Genomic DNA, 23,618 nt, shown 5'->3' on the forward strand with positions numbered 1-23,618 from the left:
AGAAGTTGGGAGTGGTGTGTGTTAGGTCAGGGCTGTGATTGGACTGCAGAGTCCACTGGGGGGAGGAAAGCAAAAGTAAAAGAGTTGGGGAGAGGGGAGAAGCCCTTCCTGCATCCACCCCAATGCACGTTCACCCAGGCCCAGAAGCAGGGTGCAGCACTCGCCTGGGGAGGGTCCATATGTGTGTCAGGGTGATGCCAACAGATGCTGGACCCAGGAAGCTCTCTTCCTCAAGTCAGCCCGCTAGGCCTCCAGAGACCGGCTTGCCAACAGCTGGATTTGATCACCAGCTTGCAAAGTGAGGTCATGCATCTGGTGGAATAACAGGCAAACTTTGCTTTCCGGCTGTTTTTAGAGGATTTTCACAGCAGCGGCTGGAAACCAGGAGACCACCACCTGGACCCTTGAGTCTTCTTCGAGGGGCCCAGCATAGAAGATTCCACCCCTGGGTGTTTTGCAGGACGATGCTGGCCCTTCAGCGAGCTTCTGCTGTCCTGGTTCTGTTCCTCTCCGCCTTTGTGCCCCCGCCACAGTGTGCTCAGGACCCAGGCATGGTACACTACATCTACCAGCGCTTTCAAGTCTTGGAGGTAGGTGGCATCGGTGCACCTGATACAGGAACATGCTTCTCTTACCCATGCTTCCCTATCTACTTGGATGCATTGCTATGGTTACACTTGAAATTTTTATGATCTAGCGGTTCAGAGCACCAGAGTCCAGACTGTGCACCTCCTAGACCTTGATCAGGGCTTCCCTCTGCAGTTTTTCTCATCTGTAAAATGGGGATGTTCATAGAATTTACCTCCTAAAGCTATTCTGAAGATTTAATATTACTCCATAGTTAGAACAGTGCCTGGCATACTGGTAAATGTCCAAAACTGTTATTATGTGATGGTTCAACTTCTAAAATCTGAAAATTAAAATTTAGGGTCACTTTTTCTTCATTTTCACTATAGCAGGATGAGAGGTAATTTTAGCTTTGCTTTTTGTCTTCTTAGGATAAACCGTTAGGTCACTGTAAAAAGTCATGATATTGTTGTGCCAAGAAGCCGGCCTAGCTTCTTTTGCCAAACTGGACTTGGATTTAGAAGTGAGCAGATTTCAGCAATGCTAAACGGAGAAAGAGCCTGGGCCTCTTCTCCATACACTGCAGCTACCATTTCATTGAACTTTGCAAAACGCAACATTTTTGTAGCATGAACAGGATCCCAGGGACAAATGTGACCTTCTGCCCTACTTGGCCTTTGACACAACCCTGGTGTTGACATTGACTAGCTCATGCTTAATCATCTTGCTTTTGTACAAGTTAAATTTTGATAAATTATCTTCTTTCAAAGACATTCTTATCTCCAATATTTATTTTCAATACTTTCCTGAAAAGTCTTAAAAGTCCAAATTATTTGGTGATCTAGTTACAGTCAGGGCAAAATCATTCCGCAGAGCAGGCCCAATGTTGTCCGGCCAACGGACTGAGGCTGGAGGCGGTAAATGAGATGTTCCCAGGCCTGTGGCCTCTTGCTGCTTCTTCACTCGCTCCCTCCTCAGACCCCTCCTCCCCTGTCCGACCTCCTTAAAAGTGCCGGAGTTATACTCAACCACGACATTTAGCACCAACTTGCCCACATTGAAAAATATATAGGACTAAATGCATGGGAAAACTTAAAAATTGATACATTGAAGTATCCATAGCACTTTAAAGTAAGAAATTAAGGGTGATTTTTATTTTCCCCCTTTTTAATTATTTGTATTTTTTAAATCTTTTCAATGAATGATAGCTATTTATATTACTTGGTTAACTTCAATAACTAGCAGTAATTTGGGAATTTATTTTCTGACTAAAGCAAAGACTGCAAATATGTGCCCAAGCAACGAAGGCATACATTCAAGACTTCCGCGAGTTCTCAAAAAACATATCCGTGATGCTGGGGCAGTGCCACACCTACACAAGCGAGTACAAGAGCGCAGTGAACAACCTGGCACTGAGGGTGGAGCGCGCCCAGCGGGAGATTGACTACCTAGAGTACCTTCGGGAAGCAGACATGTGCGTGGAATCAGAGGACAAGACGCTGGCAGAAAAGCTACTCCAAGAAGCCGAAGAAGAGAAGAAGATCCAGACTCTGCTGAATGCAAGTAAGAGAGCTGGGTCTTGTATATCATGCTGGGGACTGTCACTCAGAGACACAGACAGTACAGGGGTGCTGACCTAGTATGACAGTAATAGCTGGATGTACCCTCTTATGTGCCCGTGTGGAGGCAACCTTAGCGGGGAACTGGTGTCCAGAGGAGAATCCATTCTTAGAAAGCAGCTTTTCATTTCACATGGCATTCCTAAGGGCCCATAGAAAGTCAGGGCTACAGTGTCAAAGGTCAGCTAGGAAGAGCATCTCCTGATAGACCTTGGTTTGGCGGAGGTGTGTAGTTGCAGATCTTTCCAGGAGAGTGACAGGTTGGTGGATTCTCCCAGGGCCCTGTGCCAGGCAACGCTCAGGGTCAGTGTGCCAGGCAACGCTCAGGGTCAGGGTCTGCAGTGAATTATTATTGTGCACACTGTCCCAATGGTGGGATCTCGGGGATTTGTCTCCTATCTTGTGACCCATCAGAATCACTTCCAAGCCATTAAGAATAATGTTTAGGAGCTCAAATTAAAACAGGTAGCCAGCAACAAAAACATAAATGAGAAGGAAAATGCCCTATGCATGAGTCCATTTTGTGAAAATAATGACGAGACAATTCCCTCCCCTTCCCCCCATCCAAGCCTGTATTCTGAAATGGTTTATTGCAAATGGGAAAACTTTATTTATAGGCTAATTATGTGCGCTCCATATGTGAGACACTCCATTAGGGAAATAAGACATAGCTGAATGCCATCATGGTGCCATCATCCCTTCTCAATGTAACCCTCATAAGAACTGCGTGGTTCTTCCCAAATGAGATGACACTTGAGATGAGTTTTGAACAAAGAAATTAGAGAAGTGTGTGCAGAGGGAACAGCATGTCAAAGATATGAGGGTGTGTATACTTGGGCATGCAGATCTGCAGATATGGCTGAGTGGACCTGTATGGGGCAAGTGAGTGTAGGGAAGCAGGACTGAAGAGTTCAGCAGGATCCAGGTAATGAAAGACCTTGCATGCTAATGGGTTTGCACTTGACTTGAGAAACTATAGAGAACCACTGAGCAGTTTTAAGCAGGGGCATGACATGAAGGAAGAGGACAGTTTTAGAGAGCAAAGACCAGTCAGGGGAATACTGCAGTAATTTGGGCAACAGTGATGGTGCCTACATTGTGTCATTGAGATGGAGAACAGATGGATTTGAGAGCCACTGAGACTTGGAATCCACATGACTTGGTGACTGATAATTAAGAGTGAAAAGTGAGTGTGAAGGATGCATTCAAGATGCTTCCCAGGGATTTGGCTTAGGTCATTGGGTGGTTAATCTGAAATATGTTGAGATAGGAAACCCAAGAGGATTTTTGGAGCTCTTATTACTCTACTTTTTTTTTTTTATCACTTATTACTTTGAAGTCTTCTAGCTCATTTATTTGGTCACTGCTTGGATCTAAAATGTCAGCTCTATAGGAGCCTAGATCCTGCATTTCATATTCAATGCTGTGTGTGTCCCAGTGCCTAAAATAGTGTTTATGTTCAACAAATCTTTGTCAGTGAATAACTAAGTGAGAAAATGAATGAATGTAGAAGGATTGTCAGCACAGAGAGAGGGGCTATACGGTTTGGAAAGAACAGGGAACATCTTATCTCTGAGTCAGAAGACAGAGAGGAGGGTGCCTTATCTATTATAGGAAGCAGTTGATCAAGTTGGTCAAGTGAGTAATCCTTTTTGGCCCTGACATGGTATTGAGATGAGCCATCCTCTGAAAAGGAACAACTGGGGATCAGCACGGGGTGAGGGGAGGGGTAAAGGTAAGGATGAGCTCACAGGGGATGGGACAGAAGCTGCCCAAAAAAACCAGTGTGTAAGATTGGGTGCTAATGTGGCCTGAGCTAGAATGTGCCTGAACTTTTGTGCCAGGAGTCAGGCAGGACCCCAAGCCTAAACAGTTAGTGAACAGTTAGTGGATCCCTGAGCTGCTCCTTGTCCTTGAATACCCTGAGCCCCTCAGGATTTGAAGTGCCCCTTTCCATTCCAACTTAAGACCAGCATAGTCTGGTCTTCCTACTTATTTAACTCTCATCCTCTGCCTCATCCCTCGTGCACTAGAGGTCTGAAAATTTCCCTCCCCATGGTGAGTTCCCTGTCAGCTTTCTGGAGATTGCTCCTTCCATGCCTGGGGCCTCTGGGGCCCTCATTTGGTGATTTGGTTTATGATTAACAACCACTTTTGTCCCAACTCTTGGATGGGCCCTGTGCTACATACACAGTAGGGACAGAGGAGTGAGTAGGACGTGCTACATCCTGCGCTAGCCCTTTTACAGCTTCTTTCCCTCTGGTCTCGCTCCTATAGGCTATCTGCTATCATGCAGGCCTTCCCACAACTCCAAATGAATCACATTACTCCTCTGAGTGGTTTTTGTTTTGTTTTGTTTTGTTTTGTTTTGTTTTGTTTTTTTGTCATTCACCACCAGTTATGAGCAACAACAAAAAATCCATTAGAATCTCTTAGCCTTTTGTATAGAGAAGGCCCCTCACAAAGTGGCACAAACTCATCTCCAGCTTCTTAGGTTTCTGTGACTTACCCAATGCAGTTGCAATTAAAAATACAAATATTGTTTTCTCTACCCACCTATTATGATTCAAAAAGCTGTGGATTCTGTGGAAAGACTTCTGGGGGTGAGGGAGGTTGGGAGGGGGGCTCCAGCAGTTTGGCCTGTAGCACCTCATTCAGTCCTCCAAGGGAGCTCTCATATTTTTAACTATGTGTGTGTGCGTGTGTGTAACTGACTCCTAAACCAGATCACGAGATCAGGAGCTATTACATCTTTTTTTCTGTATTCCCAGAGTCTGGATCAGGGCATCCCATGAAGGAAGCTGTAAAAATTGTCTATAGAAAGGACACTAAGAGCAGGAGGCCCTGAGAGCTTAGGATGGGGGTTTGTTTCATGTGTGTATGTGCGCGCATGTGCGTGTGTGTGTTTTACAGAAAATCTAAAGGGAGAGGATAATATGACTTCCTTGGGAAAATTCAACCTTGTGTCTCAAGAGATTTCCAGAAAATTCTAACATTAGTCTAAGTGGTGCTTATTTATTCAAGAACTATTTCTTGGGTAACTATGAAGGACCAGGTTCTGGGGATAATTAATATGATGGAGTTGCTCTGTAATTAAACCATTCCCTAGAGAGCTGTTCCCAAGTCTTCAAGCTTTATTTTGAGAAGATCCCCAAAGATGTTCCCATGAGAGCCACAGTCCCAGGGATGTTTGGGGGGCAAGTAAATTTTTAGAATTTTAACTCTAACAAACATAAACACTCGCTTTCTCCTCAACCCCTCTCTCTCTTCTTCCTTCTCTTCCAGTGATAAAGGGAGAGCAGGTACACACACACACTTTAGAATGCAGTGAGTGAAAGTTACTGGAATACAATCTAACTTATATTTTAAAATCTTTCCAAGTCTTTGATTCTTTAGCTTTTATTAGTATAAAGAAATTTTGCATTGCACTTGACAATTTATGGCAAAACACCATTGCCTCAGATACCCAGATGGAGAACTTACCCAACAGAACTCTTCGGCCAATCCCACACGCTTGCATTCTTGTGTGGATAAGAGTATTAACCTCTTTTTAACTTGTAAATCACTTACAAAGAAATTCTCAAGGCAGTCAAAACGAGGCATTGTGAGAGATTTTATTTCCTGTTTCAGTCCAGCTCCTTTTATTACAAGGGTGCGCACAGGTTACCTCAAGTAACCCTCTTCCTGCTAAATTAAATAACTCATGTCTTTTGTTAGATCATGTTTGAAAGAAGAAAGTCTGTTGCTGCAAATTTAAATGCCTGTGGGATCCATTCAGGTAGTGTAAATGTGTTAGCCTCATACTCAAAGCCATTAAAAACAAAATAAAATAAAAAACAAGACAAGTAAGCAAACAAAAACCCTCTGGAAGCCAACTAAAACATACCTGTGAGCCAAGCCCCAGGGTCTGTTAGTTTGTGGTAAGTGCAGCCGAACATTAAGAGATGTGTAACTCTGCCGAAACCGGTTTGGCTCAGTGGATAGAGCGTCGGCCTGCGGACTGAAAGGTCCCAGGTTCGATTCCGGTCAAGGGCATGTACCTGGGTTGCGGGCATATCCCCAGTAGGAGATGTGCAGGAGGCAGCTGATCGGTGTTTCTCTCTCATCGATGTTTCTAACTCTCTATCTCTCTCCCTTCCTCTCTGTAAAAAATCAATAAAATATATTTAAAAAAAAAAAAAAAGAGATGTGTAACTCTAATTTAAAGCAGATATATTTCCATGAAGGAGGAGAGTGAAGGTATACACACAAGTGTGAGCCCAGGAGAGTGCTTGAGTGCGCACACATGTGCACACATACGTGCACACACACTCTTACACACACAGGTTCTTCGCCCAGAAGTTGCTGCATGCATGGGGCCAGCAACGCTGGGGGGGTGTGTGTGCAGCTCATCCTGTGCTGCCTCCTCGAGCAGTGGTCGGTAAACTCATTAGTCAACAGGACAACGATTGAAATTTCTTTTGAAAGCCAAATTTTTTGAACTTAAACTATATAGGTAGGTACATTGTTATGAACTTAATTAGGGTACTCCTAAGGCTTAGGAAGAGCCACACTCAAGGGGCCAAAGAGCCGCATGTGGCTCAAGAGCTGCCGTTTGCTGACCACAGACCTAGAGAATTCAGGGTCACTGTGCTGGGTCCAGAAAGGCCCTTGTGCTCAGTACGTCTCTTGTCCATCCATCCGGAAGGCCTGTGGCCTAGGAGGATACCTCCAGTCCCATCACTGCAGATACTAACAGAAGGTCCCAAAGTTGTTTCAGCTGCTGCCTTTGGGCTCTAGGTGGAGTGAACATCCATTTATTCTCTCTTTAGCTCACTCGTTTATTCATTCATTCAACAAATGTCTAACTGAATTCCAGATTAATGCTGGCATTGTGCCAGGCATTAGAGATGGAACACTGACTGGTATAGCATCTTGTCCTGAAAAAGCTTATAGCCACGTGGGGAAGCACGTAAGCGAAGAGGATAACAGCCAGAGTGAGACTGTCCGGTGGAGGTGTCACAGGAGCAGAAGGGGCTGGCACTAAGCAGTTAAGCAAGGTCAGGGCTGCCTTGGAGATGGGGGAGACTGGAATCTAGAAAGTAACCCTCAAGCTGAGTTTTAATAATGAAAAGAACGGATCAAATGGAGAATAAAGGGCACTTTGAGCGAATGGAACAGTGTGTGGAGGCACAATGGCCTGATCGGGCTTAGCGTTCAGTAGATCTCAGGTGAGGGGGGAGTCTTGGAGAGGAGATTAAAGAACCAGACGAGAGCTAAGCTCCTTTGTGCTAAGCCAGGTCACACTTTCACGCTGTGGGAAATGACAGTCATGTGAACAAGAGTAGCTAGTATTTATTGAGTGCCTGTTATGTAGCAGGTCATCTTTAAGCATTTTATATATTGGATCATGTCATCTAATTCTCACAACAACCTATGAGATAGGGTTACAATCATCCCCCACTTATGGGTCAGGAAATCAAGGCACTGAGATGATAAGCAACTCTCCAAGGACTCAGAGCTAATTGGCGCCAGAACTGGGATTCAAACGAAGGCAGGCTGGCTCCCACCCTACACCTCTCCCACTGTGTGTGCTATGCTGCTGGATAGTGGTAAGCGTGGGAGTGTCCGGGCTCAAACGGAGGTTTTAGGAAGGTCATGCTGGTCACAGTGTACAGAAGGGACTGCAGTAGGGGAGGCTGAGTGGGCATAGGTGGGTGAGACTGAGGCAGGGAGGTCATCTCCAGGCCTGTCACACAGGCACTCAAAGTGGGAGCCCTCTGTTCTGAGACTAGATGCCTGTGCCTGCAAGGCTCCGCTGCTTCTGATCTTATTGTGGGATGCACGTGAAGACCATGTCAATTTTCTTGGTTGCTATTTGATGGTGATTCCTACCATAAACAGTTGGGTTTAAATCCTTTTAAATTTTGGCCATGAAGGGTCAATTTTCTTCCCCCACCTTCTAGATTTTTAATTCCTGACTTTTCTTCACTTACTCTTAAACTACAAAACTCCTCCGCTTCCCTCTGGTTCCCTCAGTTCACAGAAGAGCTGCACACACACTTCCCTGTGCTAGCAATCTCAGGGCATCTCTTGGGCCCTCATCTGACCGGCACCACAACCCGTAGATTCTTCCTTCTGAGTATCTCTAAAATGTATTCTTTCCATCTGCACCACTCTGATCATCCCTGGTCTTGATTATAAGAGCCTCCTAACTGATCTTCAGGCTGCCACTCGCTTGCGGTACCAGGGCTTTCTTGTATACTGCTGTCATCGGGGTCATCTTGCTAGAGTTACTTTATCATTGCTTTATCAACGTTGATGGCAACCACAACCTACAGGCTAAAGCAAACCCCATAAAATAGCATAAAGAAAGCCCTTACAACCTGACCCTAATCTAGCTTTCTTTAAATAATTTATTGTGTTATTCTCTATGAAAGTAATACCTGCTGAGTGAATAAAAACTGTGAATAATATATGTACTATAGTTATTGGATTTACTTTTACTATGAAAGTAGATAACAGTCAACAGTTGACCACAGCAACTTGGAACATTTCTCAGCTTTGTCCTGTGCCACTACTGCCTATCTCGATTCACCTGATGCTCTACATTGTGTCTGATCTGCTATTCTGAAAACAAAAATATACTTCATGCATCCCTGCATTATTCATGCCTTGTTTCTCACAGTGCTTCTGATCTTATTGTGGAACACATATGAAGACCACGTCAGTTCTCTTGGGTGCTATTTGATGGTGATTCCTACCATAAACAGTTTGGTTTAAATCCTTTTAAATCCTGGCAGAGAAGGGTCAATTTTCTTCCCCCACCTTCTGTCACAGTGCCTGGAACAGAGTAGAAATCAATATTTTCTGACCTTGAGGAGTAGTTTGTTAGACAAAGATTGCATTAAGCACTTTTTATCTGTTATCTTGTCCATGACAACTCTGCTAGGTAGACACCATGATGACTTATTTTCAGATGAAGGAGCTGGGGCTCAGGGTGTTTCACGCAGCCTGACTTCCTCCCACATTCCTGCTACATCCAGAGGACGCATCACCCCGAGACACACAGGATTCATCTCAGCCTTCATCTCTGCTCCCCACCCCCTCACCTCTACCCGTGTCAGTTATCTGTTGCTACAATAATGCCACATAACAAACCACTCCGAAAGTGAGCAGTTGAAACAACAATCACTGGTTATTTCTACAGGAGAGCTGGGCAGTTGTGTTGGGCTGGGCCAACCTTGGCCCCTCTTGTCTGGGTTCCCTAGTGGCACATTGCCCGGGGATGGCTGGCAATGGCTTCAGCTGGGGAGACTTGGATCTCCTCCATGTGACCTCTGATCTTTCAGAAGGTGAACCTGGTGGAGGCAGAGGTCTGAGAGAGAGGACACAAGCACACCAAGATCTGGTCACTTTTACCGAATTCTTTTGGCCAAAGCAAGTTCCAAGTCTGGCTCCAGAGCCCACCCTAACAAGGCATTTGGTCTTGACCCCCTGGAAACAGGCAGTATTCAGGATCAGTTTTTAAGTTTGCAATTTTCTATATGAGAACAGTGAATCGGGCATTAGTGTGCTTGATAGTTTTGAGATGAGATAGTAGAGCCATTGAGAAGAGCGCTGCAAAGTTCAAGTTCAGGATAACAGGCCCTAGAATTTGAGAAAGGAGGACAAGAACAAAATGAAATGAGTTTATCTCACAGGGAAAATCCATGGCGAAATGTCAAAATGACTTTGTTTCTAACTACACAAATGGGAGAATGGCAGTACCACACCTAGAAATGGAAAAGAACATTTCTATTCTTTTTAGTTCAGTAAGAATATTACAGGGGGGAAAACACTACACCCCAAGTAACCCCCAGACAAACAAAAGCCAGCTCTGTTTTTCAATGAAAAATAAATAAAAGCATGAAGTTCATAATTACAACCTTGGAATGCTTAAGTGTTGCAACAGTCCGATAATGGATACAGAGTAGTAGAGCGGTTTGATCAGAAATTCCCGGAGGATGGCCCACTTTGGGCATTTCTTTCCCATCAGTGTTGACCAGCCTGGATCCTCTAGGACAGCATTCTCAAACTTTAGTCTCAGGAACCCTTTACACTTTTAAAAATTATTTGGGACCCCAATGAGTTATGTAAGTTACATCTATTGATATTTACCTTATTCATATTTAAAATATAGAAATTGTAACGTGTGCTAGTTGGTTTTCTAGGATAAGACATATAGCAGTGAATATACAGATTTGACAAAGCCCTGCCCTCCTAAGGTTTACATTCAATTGAGAGGAGTCAAACAGTGAATATGTTAAAAGATAAACATAACATGTCAGATAGAAAATAATAAATACTATGGAGGAAAATCGAATAAGATATGGAGAGCTGGCCGCCTCCGGCAGGAGCACCTGAAGGAGTTTGGCTGTGTAGGACTCCAGCTGTGGGACCTCATTGTGCAAGCAGACTGGACACACACAGCTTTCAGCTCCCGTGTACCCCCATGAAGCAACCAGCCACAGATCAAGTCTGTCTTCTTTCTCACAATCTATTGCTAATCACCAAAAAAGGGAAAACTGTCAGGGCTCTGTACTGGGTGCCATGGAATACTTTGAATTTAGTGCTGGGAGCCTAGAACAACCTGTGACATGGATTTAGCAGAGTTCTTTCTAACTCACCAAAATCAGCATCTAGAGCATTTATTGTGTTCCAGGCCCTGTTTAAGCCCTGGAGTCACAGCCCCGCAAAGCCACCTCTGAGGGTGCACTGGGTACCATTTCATAGAAGCCGGCCTGCCTTCCTTCCTGCCGTCCATCCGCCCAGGCACTCAGACACTGAAATAGCACCTGCTCATGTCCACACGTACCCCTTGCTATTCAAATCAATTTGATGTTTAAGTTGGCATAGCATGAGTTGGGATAGCAGGTTTGGACACTGACTAATACTGCATTATCTGAATTGAACTGATTCCTGAGTTTGGACAGTAAGTAGAAGATTCAATAGGAGGGAATAGGTACTGTGTCCCAGGCACTGTGGATAAAAAGACAAATAAGACACGGTTTCTGTTTGAAGTGATGGCAAGGAAACAGTGAATAAGCAATTCCAGTTCAGCACGAGAAGTGCCCTAAGAGAGAGATGCACAGAATGCTTCAGATGCAGGAGGAGCAACCATCCCCCGACCCCCCACCCCCCTCCACTGCTCTGCTGGACTCAGAGATTTTGTTTTGAAAGACAAGCAGATGTATCCCAAGTTAGTGAAGGTGAGCTAAGGGGAAGTATGGGCAATTCCTGAAACTTCTGAGAGGCCATGGCATGGTTGGTGACTGTAACCAGTCTAGTGTGGCGGGAGAGTGACAAAAGAGGAAATCAGAGGAAGGACCTTGAGTGCCACGCTAGATATCTGAAACTCATTCCATGCGTGAACAGAATGACATGACCCTAATTTCTAGAAAATTAAGTTCACGTTGACAATGTTATTGTAATAGCTTGAAGGGATGTAATTGACTACTCATCTGAGAGCTGTCATCTTCGTCATCCTGGTGTCTAACATCATACCTGTCACTTGATAGGTATTTGTAACTGTTTATTAACATGAATACAATTCAGGTGTTTGAAAAAGTCAAGTTCATAACAGAATTTTAAGAGACAGTCAAAACATTCATGGTTTTCTGGGAATTCTCTTCTCTTTAATGAATTTGACATTCTTCTTCCCAAGCAAACCTGCCCTCTCTTTTCTGTCACTATCTCATGTGTCCGGTCATCCCATTCTTGAATCTGGTTTGTTACCCAGCTTCCTGTAATTGATTACTAAGACCTGACCTCTCTCTCTCTCTTTTTTTTTTTTTAATATATTTTATTGATTTTTTACAGAGAGGAAGGGAGAGGGATAGAGAGTTAGAAACATCGATGAGAGAGAAACATCGATCAGCTGCCTCCTGCACACTCCCTACTGGGGATGTGCCCGCAACTAAGGTACATGCCCTTTACCGGAATCGAACCTGGGACCCTTGAGTCCTCAGGCTGACGCTCTATCCACTGAGCCAAACCAGTTAGGGCCTGACCTCTCTTTTTGTTCCTTGAATCCATATTGGATTATACTTACAGACACTCTACTTGTCTCTCTGTGCCTCTCTTGTCCCTCTCCCACTCTGCCCCCCTCCAGTTCATTCTCTACCAACATCCAGACTGATGTTCTAAAACATAGTCCTACTGAGTCCTTCCTACAGAAGGATAAGTCTCACCGGGTTGGAGAGTGTGGTTATTAAATAAGGAGGAAAGTATTTTTTTTAATTCAAATAAGTGATTTTTGTGTACGAATTCACTGTGCTGCAGCCTTGGGCCAAATTCTGTCCTAATTGCTTGTCTGCAATTCTGCCTGAGGGGAAAGCACAGGTTTCCGTTCTTTGGTTTGCAGGTGGAACCTTGAATGCCACTGTCTCTGTTAAGTAATTTGCACCTTTCTTTGAGATTATTTGTAAGAGTTTATTTGAGCCAATAATTTGCATCTTGGCTGGCCTCAAAGGTTTTACACTTATTTCCTATCCTTCCTTTCCTCCTGCTAATTATCTCTTCTCAAGAGAAGCACAGCAGGGAGTCTCAACTTACCCTTATACTCAAGCACTGGAAGTCTATCCTCCCCAAATTCCAAAAAAGGAATGTATAAAAATTATAAAATATATGCCCTTAAAAGCTATCCAGCCTAAACCCCTTGTTTTATGGTGGAGGAAGCTAAGCTAAGGCCAGATTGACAAAGGGACTCTTAGGGAGACACAGAGAGAACCAGAGATGGAATCCAGACCCCTCAGGGCTCTGACTCTCCGTCCCAGGTTCCATCCACCAGGGAGGGATAGGAGAAGCAGAAGGGAGCACATGGGGGAAATTCTGTTCCTTTCCCCCGAGAACTGTTTCCTGATATAGACCATCTATCAACACCTCTTCGTTTTGCTGTTTCTCCAAGGACTCTGCATTAGAATGGAGGGATAGAAGGAGAAAGAATTTTTATGTGTTAGTTTCTACTGTAATTTACTTTATTTTTTTAATTTTTCAATTACAGCTGGCATTCAATATTATATTAGTTTCAGGTGTACAGCATAGTGGCTAGACATTTATATACCTTACAAAGTGATCCCCCACCTCCCCCCTGATGAGCCTAGTACCCACCTGACATTATATATAGCTGTTATATTATTGGCTATATTCCCTGTGCTATACTTTACATTCCCGTGACTATTTTGTAACTGCCAACGTGTACTTCTCCAGTTTAAATGAACATTTTCTTAGGGGTGACATATTGAACGTGCCTGTTCTTAGACATAATCCCTCCCAGCTAGGCTGCAAGCCTGCTGGCTTCCCTCCTAGAAGGTCGGGCAGGTGGGAGGCTTCCTTGTTAAGGCATATATCGTATCACCCTGCGGTTAGGTCCCAAGGAGTTCATTGCCCTCACCCGCGCCTGTGTAGGCACACCCAGACTCACCCACTCTTCACCTCTTTTCACCACACCCATACACACCCCTCCAACATGTCCCTGGGGCTGGCTGGAGGTGTCCTGGCTGGCCCTGCCTCCAGGCTCACACTGAGCTCCAAGGACACAGCTCTGTGACCTATCCAAGTAACTTATCCAAGCCTTTACTCTTTTTTTCACTTGGGAAGTGGAGATTAAAATATATACCATGTAGGCTTATTCTAAGAATTAGATAAATTAATCTAAATACCTATCACAGTACCAAGCAGATTATAACTTCTCAAGCCTTTGTGCTTGTTTTTTGATAGCGATAGGGAACTGTTTCTAAGATTCTCTAATATCCCTTCTCCTCACCATTAAAGGTATCTGTGATCACTACAGTGGTTCTCAACCTTCCTAATGCCGCAACCCTTTAATACAGTTCCTCATGTGTGGTGACCCCCAATTTCATTGTTACAAATTGAACATAATGAAAGCATAGTGATTAATCACAAAACAATATGTAATTATATATGTGTTTTCCGATGGTCTTAGGCGGCCCCTGTGAAAGGGTCGTTCAACCCCCAAAGGGGTCGCGACCCACAGGTTGAGAACCTATGACTTAGAAGCTTAAACTTGCATGCATTCACCCTCTGTGATCACCAGAGAATATGGGAGGAGCAGAGCATTTACACGAGACAGCTTGAGCGTGTGAAACTGAAAAAAGGTATCCTGGGCCCTAGCAGAGACGGGCCTTGGTAAACAGGGAAGCCCACTGCTCCTTCCATGCCACCGCCCAAGGCTCACTGTGGCCGGGGATCCTCTGTTAGCTCCTCCTGCAGTGCATAGGTTCCCAGCTGGCCCAGGCTCCTCTGCCTTCCCCGGGGGTTGACTTTCTATAATGCAGGTCAATCAGAACAAAGGTGACCCAGAGGCCACAAGGAAGTAATCCCTCAGGCTGGCAAAGCATAGCATCAGGGGACAGGGTGGCAGCTGATGGCTGAGAGACTTCTACATCTCATCCCAACGTCTGGCTCTGGCCACGCTGGGGGACAGGCGAGTTCTGTGAGCTTCTGGGAACTGACAGTGACAACATGACCACTGAAAGGACTGACCTTCTTGGGACTCAGCTTCTCCCACCTAAGGTTGGTCCTTACCCCAATCCTGCCATGTGTTCCCTTGACGAGAACCTTGTGTCCGATTTTTAAATGAAGTAACGGATTTGAAAGTATCTTACAAGCTTTAAAGTACTTTACAGATAGTATTTACTTAGGACTGTGATCACAACTCCGGATATGCAGCACTATTTAGGCCCTAGAACAGCCGTGGGCAAACTACGGCCGCGGATCCGGCCTGTTTGAAATGAATAAAACTATTGAAAAAAAAGACCGTACCCTTTTATGTAATGATGTTTACTTTGAATTTATATTAGTTCACACAAACACTCCATCCATGCTTTTGTTCCGGCCCTCCGGTCCAGTTTAAGAACCCATTGTGGCCCTCGAGTCAAAAAGTTTGCCCACCCCTGCTCTAGAAAGACATCTACTTGAATGAAGCTGTTTTCCTCATTAATGCAATAGGTGGTTATTGAACCCACTGAGCACTGAGTTGGGCAGAGGGTCCAGAAGCAAACATGAAGACAAAGGCCCTGCTGTTGTGGAGCTCACAGTGTGGTGGGGGGGAGGCCAGTAAGCAAAGAAGTAAGCAGATAACATAATTACAGAATGTGATAAGTGATAGCGAGGAAATAGGAAAAGATGCTGTGGGCTATAGGACATCATTTTAAATTTAGGTGCAGTAGTCTCAAGATGATTCTTAAAGAGATGATATTGCAACTGTGATTTGAAAGATGAGTAGGAGCAGACTGTGGAAAGATCAAGAAAATGATCACCCCAGGCAGAAAGAATTGCAAGTGCAAAAGCCCTGAGGCAGAAACAAACTTGACTTGCTCCCAGAATAGCAGGAAAGCCAAGGTAGTCACAAGGCAGTGAGCAAGGGAGTGGAGGGGAGAGGATAAAGTCCCAGAAATAGGCAGCAGCCATATCATGTAGGTCCTTTAGGACAGGGTAGGGCAGTGATGGCGAACCTTTTGAGCTCGGCGTATCAGCATTTTGAAAAATCCTAACTTAACTCTGGTGCCGTGTCACATATAGAAATTTTTTGATATTTGCAACCATAGTAAAACAAAGACGTATATTTTTGATATTTATTTTATATATTTAAATGCCATTTAACAAAGAAAAAATCAACCAAAAAAATGAGTTCGCGTGTCACCTCTGACATGTGTGTCATAGGTTCGCCATCACTGGGGTAGGGGGTTAGGATTTTATTCCAAGAGTGATAGTAGAAAGGATTTAGCAGGTTAGTCACATAATTTACTCTTACTGCTTTGTGGAGAAGATACTGTATATCAGCAAGAGTAAAAAAGGGAGAGAAATTAGAGACTATTGTTATGGTCTAGGCAAGAGGAGAAGATTCAAGGAGTACAAAGGAAGAGGTGGTAGGAAGAGAGGGAGAGAGATGCATTTAAACATTTTAATTTAAGTATAATATCATAATTTAAAAGTAAGTTTTACTATCATAACTTGCTGGTGTGGGAGAAATGAAGGGAAAAGAATCAGGCAGGACTTCCAGAAAATAAATTTGTTGGATGGTTCTTACCAAAAATGGGAAGAGTAGGATTAAAGAGAGTTTGGGGGATAAAAGCAGGAGTTCTGCTTTAGACGGGTTAAGTTAGAAGATATCTAAGCAGGGACATTGAGTTGGCAATTGGATAAATTAGTTTGGAATTAAGTAGGTATATCAAGATAAGACATTCTAGATATAAATTTGGAATTCATCATTTAGAATTTATATGGGATTCAGAGCCATGTGGTAGAATTAGGTGACTTGGAAAGTGATTGTAGAGAAAAGAAGAAGTATGAGGACAGAGCACTGAAAGGTAGATGATGAGAAGGAACCAGCAATGGATGCCAAGAAAGAAAGCCAGAAAGATGGGAGGGGTGGTCCAAAAAAAAGAGAAGAAAAAGTTTTGAGGGGTTGAGTAGGTTGAAGATTAAGAATGGACCCTGGGATTTATAAATATGAAGCTTGTCAGAGACCTTGACAAGAACTGATTTAGTGGAGGGGCAAGGGAATTTAGACCAGTGGAGAACTGGAGCTGATTGGAGTAGCTTGGGGGGTATTTGGAGGTGAGGGAAGTCCTCTTTTAAGGGGTTTTATTGTAAAGTGAAACAGAGAAATGGAGCCCCACTAGAAAGTTCTTTTTACTTTGGGGAATAATCCAATAGGAAGGGAGAGACTATTGAGGCAGGAGAGGAGAGATAATTTCATGTGCTATATCCTTGAGTAGTGGGAGGGGATTAGATCCACTGAAAAAGCAGAGCAGGAGAGAAGGCAGAGGGTATGGGTTTAGGTGCAATTGGTAGATTTGGTGGTTAGAAAACTCATTCATTCATTCATTCATTCAGCAAATACTGGCCTGTGTGCTAGTTGCCATCCTAGGGGAAAGACATGCAGCAGTGAGTGAAACAGATAAGACAGAGCTCATGCCCTCATGGAGTTTACATTCTATTGAAGGAAGTCAAGCACTATATGTTAACAGATGAGTTTACGATAGGTCAGATAGAAAATAGGAAGCACTTCAGAGGAAAATGAATGAGAGAAAAGGATTATAGAGAGCTGGAGAAGAGGTTGCCATTTTTTATCAGGTTGTCAGAAAAGGCTTTAATGATCAGGGAACATTTGAGAACAGACCTAAAGGAAGTGAGGGAGGAAGCCATGGGGAAATCTTGGGGAAGATAGTTGGGTTGCAAGCAAAAGAAACAAAGAGTGTCCAATTTCTGGAGCAGGATAATGCTTGGCATAATTTGAGGAACAGCAAGGAGACCAGTGAAGCTGAACAAAATGAACAAGGTAGGAAAGTTGTAGGAGACAAGGCCAGAGAGGCAGTAGGGGGAGCTCACATATGCTCTGGAAGGCAGACGCGAGTTTTACTCTCACTGAGCTGGAAAGTCACTCCTGAGTTTTGAGCAGACATGTGACATGATCTGACTTACATTTTAAAATGACCCCTTTGGCCCTAGCTGGTTTGGCTCAGTGGATAGAGCGTCAGCCTGTGGACTGAAGGGTCCCAGGTTCGATTCCAGTCAAGGGCATGTACCTTGGTTGTGGGCACATCCCCAGTGGGAGGTGTGCAGGAGGCAGCTGATCGATGTTTCTCTCCCATCGATGTTTCTAACTATCTGTCCCTCTCCCTTCCTCTCTGTAAAAAATCAATAAAATATATTTTAAAAAATAAAAATAAAAATAAAATGACCCCTTTGGCTGGGAATGGACTGTGGGAGTCAAGGACAGAGGTATGGTCACCAAGTAGGAGACTGTCACAGTAATCCAGGGAGGAGATGTAGTTCTCAGGTTTTTCCTATTTTCTCAGTGAAATAAGAGGCAAGATCTTCATAGGAGAGTGAGGAGGGCATGATGGAGGCTTGAGGAAAGAGAAGGTATGATAATGGTGAGTGACAAATTGATTAAGGATCTACAGTAGAATTTCTACCCAAACATCTGGAGTAACAAGCAGTTTGATTAAAAAAAAAAATGCTTACTTACCTCAGAACCTGTGAGACTTCTCTGACTGTGCACCTTTCTTTCTTGTGTCCAGTTTCTCTCCCATCACCCTATTTCTTGTCCTCTAACTCTAGATGACCTCCAGTTGACCCACAGAACCCAAACATTTATTAAGCAGAAAATGACAACCCACTGGCACATCAGCTTCTTGTACCAAAGTCTTTGGAAGGATTTAAGGAGTCCCTCAGAGTGCCCAGTTCTCCTCGAGAGACTATTATACACGTGTGTATCATTTCACCACCTCACCCTCCAGTCAGTGAGGGAGGACCATAGAGTTCCATGCTCTTATTAAGAACATCCTCTCCTACCCATGATACAGACCTCATCAGTATTTGAGGGAGACCCACAGAGTTTTTCATACTTTCTGCCCCATGATACCACTCACCTCACAATAGACTGACTAACAGAGCAGGCCCAACAAGTCCTCAATTAGAACTGATAACCCCTGAAATGACTAGTAGAACTAATATCATCTTGACCCAAAATTCTAAGACTCTAAGGTGCTATTTCTGAAAATAGCATATTAAATGGCAAGGTGGAAATGGATTACACCAGTTCAGTCCATTTCCCACTGGACAGATCGTAGGTCACTGGCTGCAGCCTAACTTCAAAGGAGGCTATGAATGTGTAACTAGGGATGAGGAAAATGAAATGGCATTTGATGAACACAGACATTGTCTTTGCCATAAGCAGTCAGAGGTAAAAACAAGTAGGCACACAGAGACAGTGGTGACACAGAGATCAAGGAAAGAGAAATCTTCAAGAAGGAGGAATTGATCAATGATGTCATGCTACAGAAAGGCCAAGGAAGATATGGACATAAAAGGTCTGATTTTTTCCTGGTAACATTATGAAGAGTAGTTTCTGTGAAGTTATAATGATCTGAAAGAATGGGAGATGAGGAAGTAGACTATTCTGTAGGAGAATCTAATGAAGTAACTAGAAAAGGGTGTCTACTGAGAGAGATTTTTTTTTTAATGCAGGCAAGATGTTTACAAGCTAAAGAACTCATAGTGAAGGAGAAAGTCAAGATAACAGAAAGGTGATAACTCATCAAGGAGGTCTAGAAGAAGCCAGGAAAGGATGAGGCCAGAGCACAGTGAATGTGTTAGCCTTGGACAGGAGGAATGGCATGGCCTCTTCTAAAATGTGTGAGAGGGTAACAAGGGCAGGAACAACTGAAGAAAAGTTTGTAAGTGAGGGAAAGGAAGTGAAGGGAGTTCATGTCTAATGGTGTCCATTTTTCAAATGGTTGATCTATTGTTCTGAAGGGAATGGTGGGATAATTGTGGAGGGTGTATAATAGCTGCTATATGTGGAAGATGTGAGGCTAACCATGAAAAGCAGTATTGTATTTAGGGCTCAGCTGAGGTTGGAGACCCCTGATGTGTGGTGGCACCAGGATGCACCATTGTGAGATTTTCTCCACCAGTGCACTCTCCAGGGCAGAGACAGATGTGTGAACGGATTTTTGTAGAGTGGAATATTGTGAAGTAACGAGAGATTGATGGGTGAAGGTGCTGGTCAGAGAGCTATTACAGTGATCTAGGATGGACAGGAAAGGAAGTGAGGCCAAGAAAAGGCTGATGGCTGGGAGAAAGCAGAGGTGGAGGGACTGGACAGCGTGAGGAAATGGAAGAACGGAGGGGGTCAGAGCAAAGGAGTGAGAAATGAAGAATAAGATGTTGGTGGTGGTGAAGGTAGGATATTAGAGATTTAGATTTATGGTAGGGAACAGTTTTAAAGGGAGAGGGGATCCAGAGTATGGCCATGGGAGGGCATTGCTAAAGTGACTTGAAAGTAAGGTGCTGTGGAGTGGAAGAGGTTGCAGAGCTCAGGCTCTTGATGCATTTGGGGTAGCATCCTGGACAATACTCAGTTACTTAGACTAGGAGTTGGCAGTATAAGCTACAAAGGAAGGGTTGGGTTTGTTGTTGTTGTTGTTGTTGTTGTTGTTTGCACAAAAGTGGAATTATAATAGTCTGAAGTGGCAATGAGGAGCTAGAAAAATGTAAACCCCTCTTTTCATTTTATTTTCCTCCACCTAGTTTATATCCTTATCATCCTGTTTGAATTATAGAAATATTCTAATTGGTTTCCCTGATTTTGGCCTCTTTCCCAAGTATCTATTATACACATGACTGCCAGCTAATTAATCTTGTTGAACAGCTTGATCATTGCTCACCCTTGCTCAAAATCTGCAGTAGCTCCCTATCTGCCTGTAGAATAAAATCCACCTTCCTTAGCCCCACCCTCAAGGATCCAAGCATAAATCTGGTTTCAATCTACTACTTTGTTTTATGCATCTACTTTGAGGCATAAATTTGATGCCTCAAATTGCTTTAAATTTGATACTATGTTGTTAACACTAATCTTGGAGGATTTTCCCAAATACTGTTTTGTTAACTGTCAGGAATGTTCTTCCCACCTATCTTAGGATGTCATTCTTCAAGAGCCAATTCAAATGCAGATTAGCCTCCACCTCCTCAAATGACATCTTATTCCCTGTTCTTCTTTTGTAAAAAAAAAAAAAATTCACATTAAGCTTTATATCCTAGTTAGTCAAATATGTATTAAGCAAGAACTACTCCTGATTTATCATTGCATCTCAGCCCATGGCACCCCCAGCTCATAACACCCAGGTCAGTATCTTGCCTTTGTAGGTGTCCAATGTCTGCTGACTAGATGCATGCATGAGTTCATGAATAAATAAATGATTGGGTGAATAGAGCTCTTATGATGTTCTAGTAGTTTAGGGCCAGAGTCCTTCACTAGATGATGATCTAGTGTTGATTTTATGTGTGTGTGTGTGTTGGGGCAAAAGTAGGTTTACAGTTGTTTGTATGGAAAATAATACAATAGTTAATAAATAATAATACAAGAAAAAATAGGAAACCTATACATATGTGTGTGTATATATATGTATGTATATATATATATATATATATATATATATATATATATATAGAGAGAGAGAGAGAGAGAGAGAGAGAGAGAGAGAGAGAGATTATACAGTAGAAAAGAGATCTATTGCTTCAAAAATACTGTGGAACAAACCAAAACCAAAACTGAATAACTTAAAACAACAATCACTTGTTCTCATGGTCTGTGATTGAATTAGGGTTTGTTGATCTAGGCTGGGTTGAACTGGGGTGATTTGGTTCTACTCCAAGTGTCTCTTATCTTAGCTAAGGCATGTTTTGTTTTGTTTTGTTTTCATGGCAATGTCAGAAATAGACTTCTTTACCCTTAATATTTAGCACTATTCTGGGAGTATTATATGCTAAGAACACAGCAGATACCCAATAAAACCTTGGCAAATGGAATTGAATTAGGCAGCTTCACACCTAGGTCATTCTCCCTGTCTCAACCCCCAAGTGCTCTAGAGAGTGAACAGGGCTTTTGACAGCCAATGGCTGTTTGTATCCTGACTTGAATGAAATGCTGACTCTTCTAACTGGACAGCAACTCCCTTAGCAGAGGCCCATTTACTCATTTAATTATTTGATTCATTTAATCATACCATAAATTGTCATTGATCTATGTGATAACTTCATTCTAGACAATGAAGGGGGGGAAAGCCATCTTTGAGGAAAGCAGATATTTCATGTTTATAAAGTAACCTTCCCTTTTTCTCCTGTTTGACCAGGCTGTGACAACATGCTGATGGGCATAAAGTCTCTGAAAATAGTGAAGAAGACTCTGGACACAGATGGCTCTTGGATGAAAGATGCTGCCAGCAACTCTCCAAAGGTTTATTTCTTAATCGGATCCAGAAATAACACCGTTCGGGAATTTGCAAACATGCAGGCACTCCTGGAAGATAGCACCAAGCCAGGCCCCCGGAAGCTGGTCTTACCACATTCCTGGCAGGGAACAGGCCAAGTGGTCTACAAAGGTTTCCTATTTTTTCATAACCAAGGGACTCCCAATGAGATAGTCAAATACAATCTGCAGAAGAGGACCGTGGAGGATCGGATGCTGCTCCCAGGAGGGGCAGGCCGAGCCCTGGTCTACCAGCACTCCCCTTCAACTTACATTGACCTGGCCGTGGATGAGCACGGGCTCTGGGCCATCCACACAGGGCCAGGCCTCCATGGCCATTTGGTTCTCACAAAAATTGAGCCTGGCACGCTCGGAGTGGAACACTCATGGGACACTCCATGCAGCAGCCAGGATGCTGAAGCTGGGTTCCTCTTGTGCGGGGTCCTCTACGTGGTCTATCGTTCTGGTGGCCACGGCCCGCATCGCATCACTTGTGTCTATGACCCACGGGGCACTATCAGTGAGGAGGATCTGCCCAACTTGTTCTTTCCCAGGCGGCCGAGAAGTCATTCCATGATCCATTACAACGCCAGAGATAAGCAGCTCTATGCCTGGAATGATGGAAGCCAGATCATTTACAAACTCCAGACAAAGAGAAAGCAGCCTGTGAAGTAACGCATTACAGCCAGAGGGAGAGCGCCCTGGCCTTGGAAACTGCTCTCCAGGACACTGAGGCCACAGCCCCCCTGCAATACTGTCTCCCTCCAATCACACACAGTGAGAGGGTCTAGAAGTCGGAATGCATGTGCCTCCTCCCAGATGTTGCTGCCTTAGAGATCTTCCAAGAGCTTAAAGGAGAGTCTGGCATTCAGAAATTTTCAACAACTTGCATTACCCGTCCAAACGTCTTGCCATCAAGGCCCTCCACATTCTGATCCAGTTTGCTTCCAGCCTTTTCTTTTGCTAGCATTGACTCTAACTCTACCTACCCCATCCCTCCAAGCAGTCGGACATGCAGGCCATCCTCTGATACTGCTGGCTTTTCCCTCCTCTGGCCTTTGCCCAGATGCTTTCCTCTTTCACAAATGCCTTTTGATATTCTTCGGTATTTACTGCCTAACTAAAGTACGCTTTTTTTTTACTGATGTTTAATCTGGATTTCCCCTAGCTCCGCCTCTTTACCAAGCTAGGCAGATATAATAATAAGGTAAACACATTAGCATTTGAATACCACCTTCCAGGTGCAAAGTGTTTGCACCTTTGTTACACATTTAATTCTTATCATGGGGTTGTATGCAGAACAAATTTTTAAAGTTGCCATTTTAGAGATGAGAAGAGCTTAGGTGAGCCATTGAAAATAACATAGTTACAAAATGAAAGGCAGAGCAATAAAATACTGCAAGTCCCATAGTTTTGTCATTGCCCAAGGAAGCACCAAATACAGTGTGTCTCCAAAAAATGTATGCACCCTTTAACAGCCGGCAGCTCAATTTTGAAAATGAAATGTATTTTAATAAACACTGCTTTTATAATTATTCAAAGTGTGTGTGTACATTTTTGGGGGGACACTCGATATGTATGTTTGTCCACCCAATCTTTATAAGCAATACGTTCATCATTTCATACCAAAA

The 23,618-nt window shown here is 43.6% G+C and overlaps 1 protein-coding gene across 1 annotated transcript; it reads left to right on the top strand.

Moving 5' to 3' along the window:
- On the top strand, positions 1 to 23,522 carry OLFML1 (olfactomedin like 1). Its single transcript, XM_059708780.1, has 3 exons — positions 1 to 590; positions 1,842 to 2,130; positions 21,872 to 23,522. The coding sequence occupies exons 1-3, from the start codon at positions 465 to 467 to the stop codon at positions 22,660 to 22,662; spliced, it is 1,206 nt and encodes a 401-aa protein (XP_059564763.1). The 5' UTR covers positions 1 to 464; the 3' UTR covers positions 22,663 to 23,522.
- Positions 23,523 to 23,618: the final 96 nt, after the last annotated feature.

The sequence above is a fragment of the Myotis daubentonii genome, chromosome 9 (assembly GCF_963259705.1).
Source record: "Myotis daubentonii chromosome 9, mMyoDau2.1, whole genome shotgun sequence".
In the NCBI taxonomy this organism is placed as follows: domain Eukaryota; kingdom Metazoa; phylum Chordata; class Mammalia; order Chiroptera; family Vespertilionidae; genus Myotis; species Myotis daubentonii.

Bases quoted from the DNA above. Each gene is read 5' to 3' on its own strand.
- OLFML1 (XM_059708780.1), top strand. From the start codon at position 465: ATGCTGGCCCTTCAGCGAGCTTCTGCTGTCCTGGTTCTGTTCCTCTCC. The intron at 591-1,841 runs GTAGGTGGCATC...TTCTGACTAAAG, and splicing joins AGCGCTTTCAAGTCTTGGAG to CAAAGACTGCAAATATGTGC. The intron at 2,131-21,871 runs GTAAGAGAGCTG...CTGTTTGACCAG, and splicing joins CCAGACTCTGCTGAATGCAA to GCTGTGACAACATGCTGATG.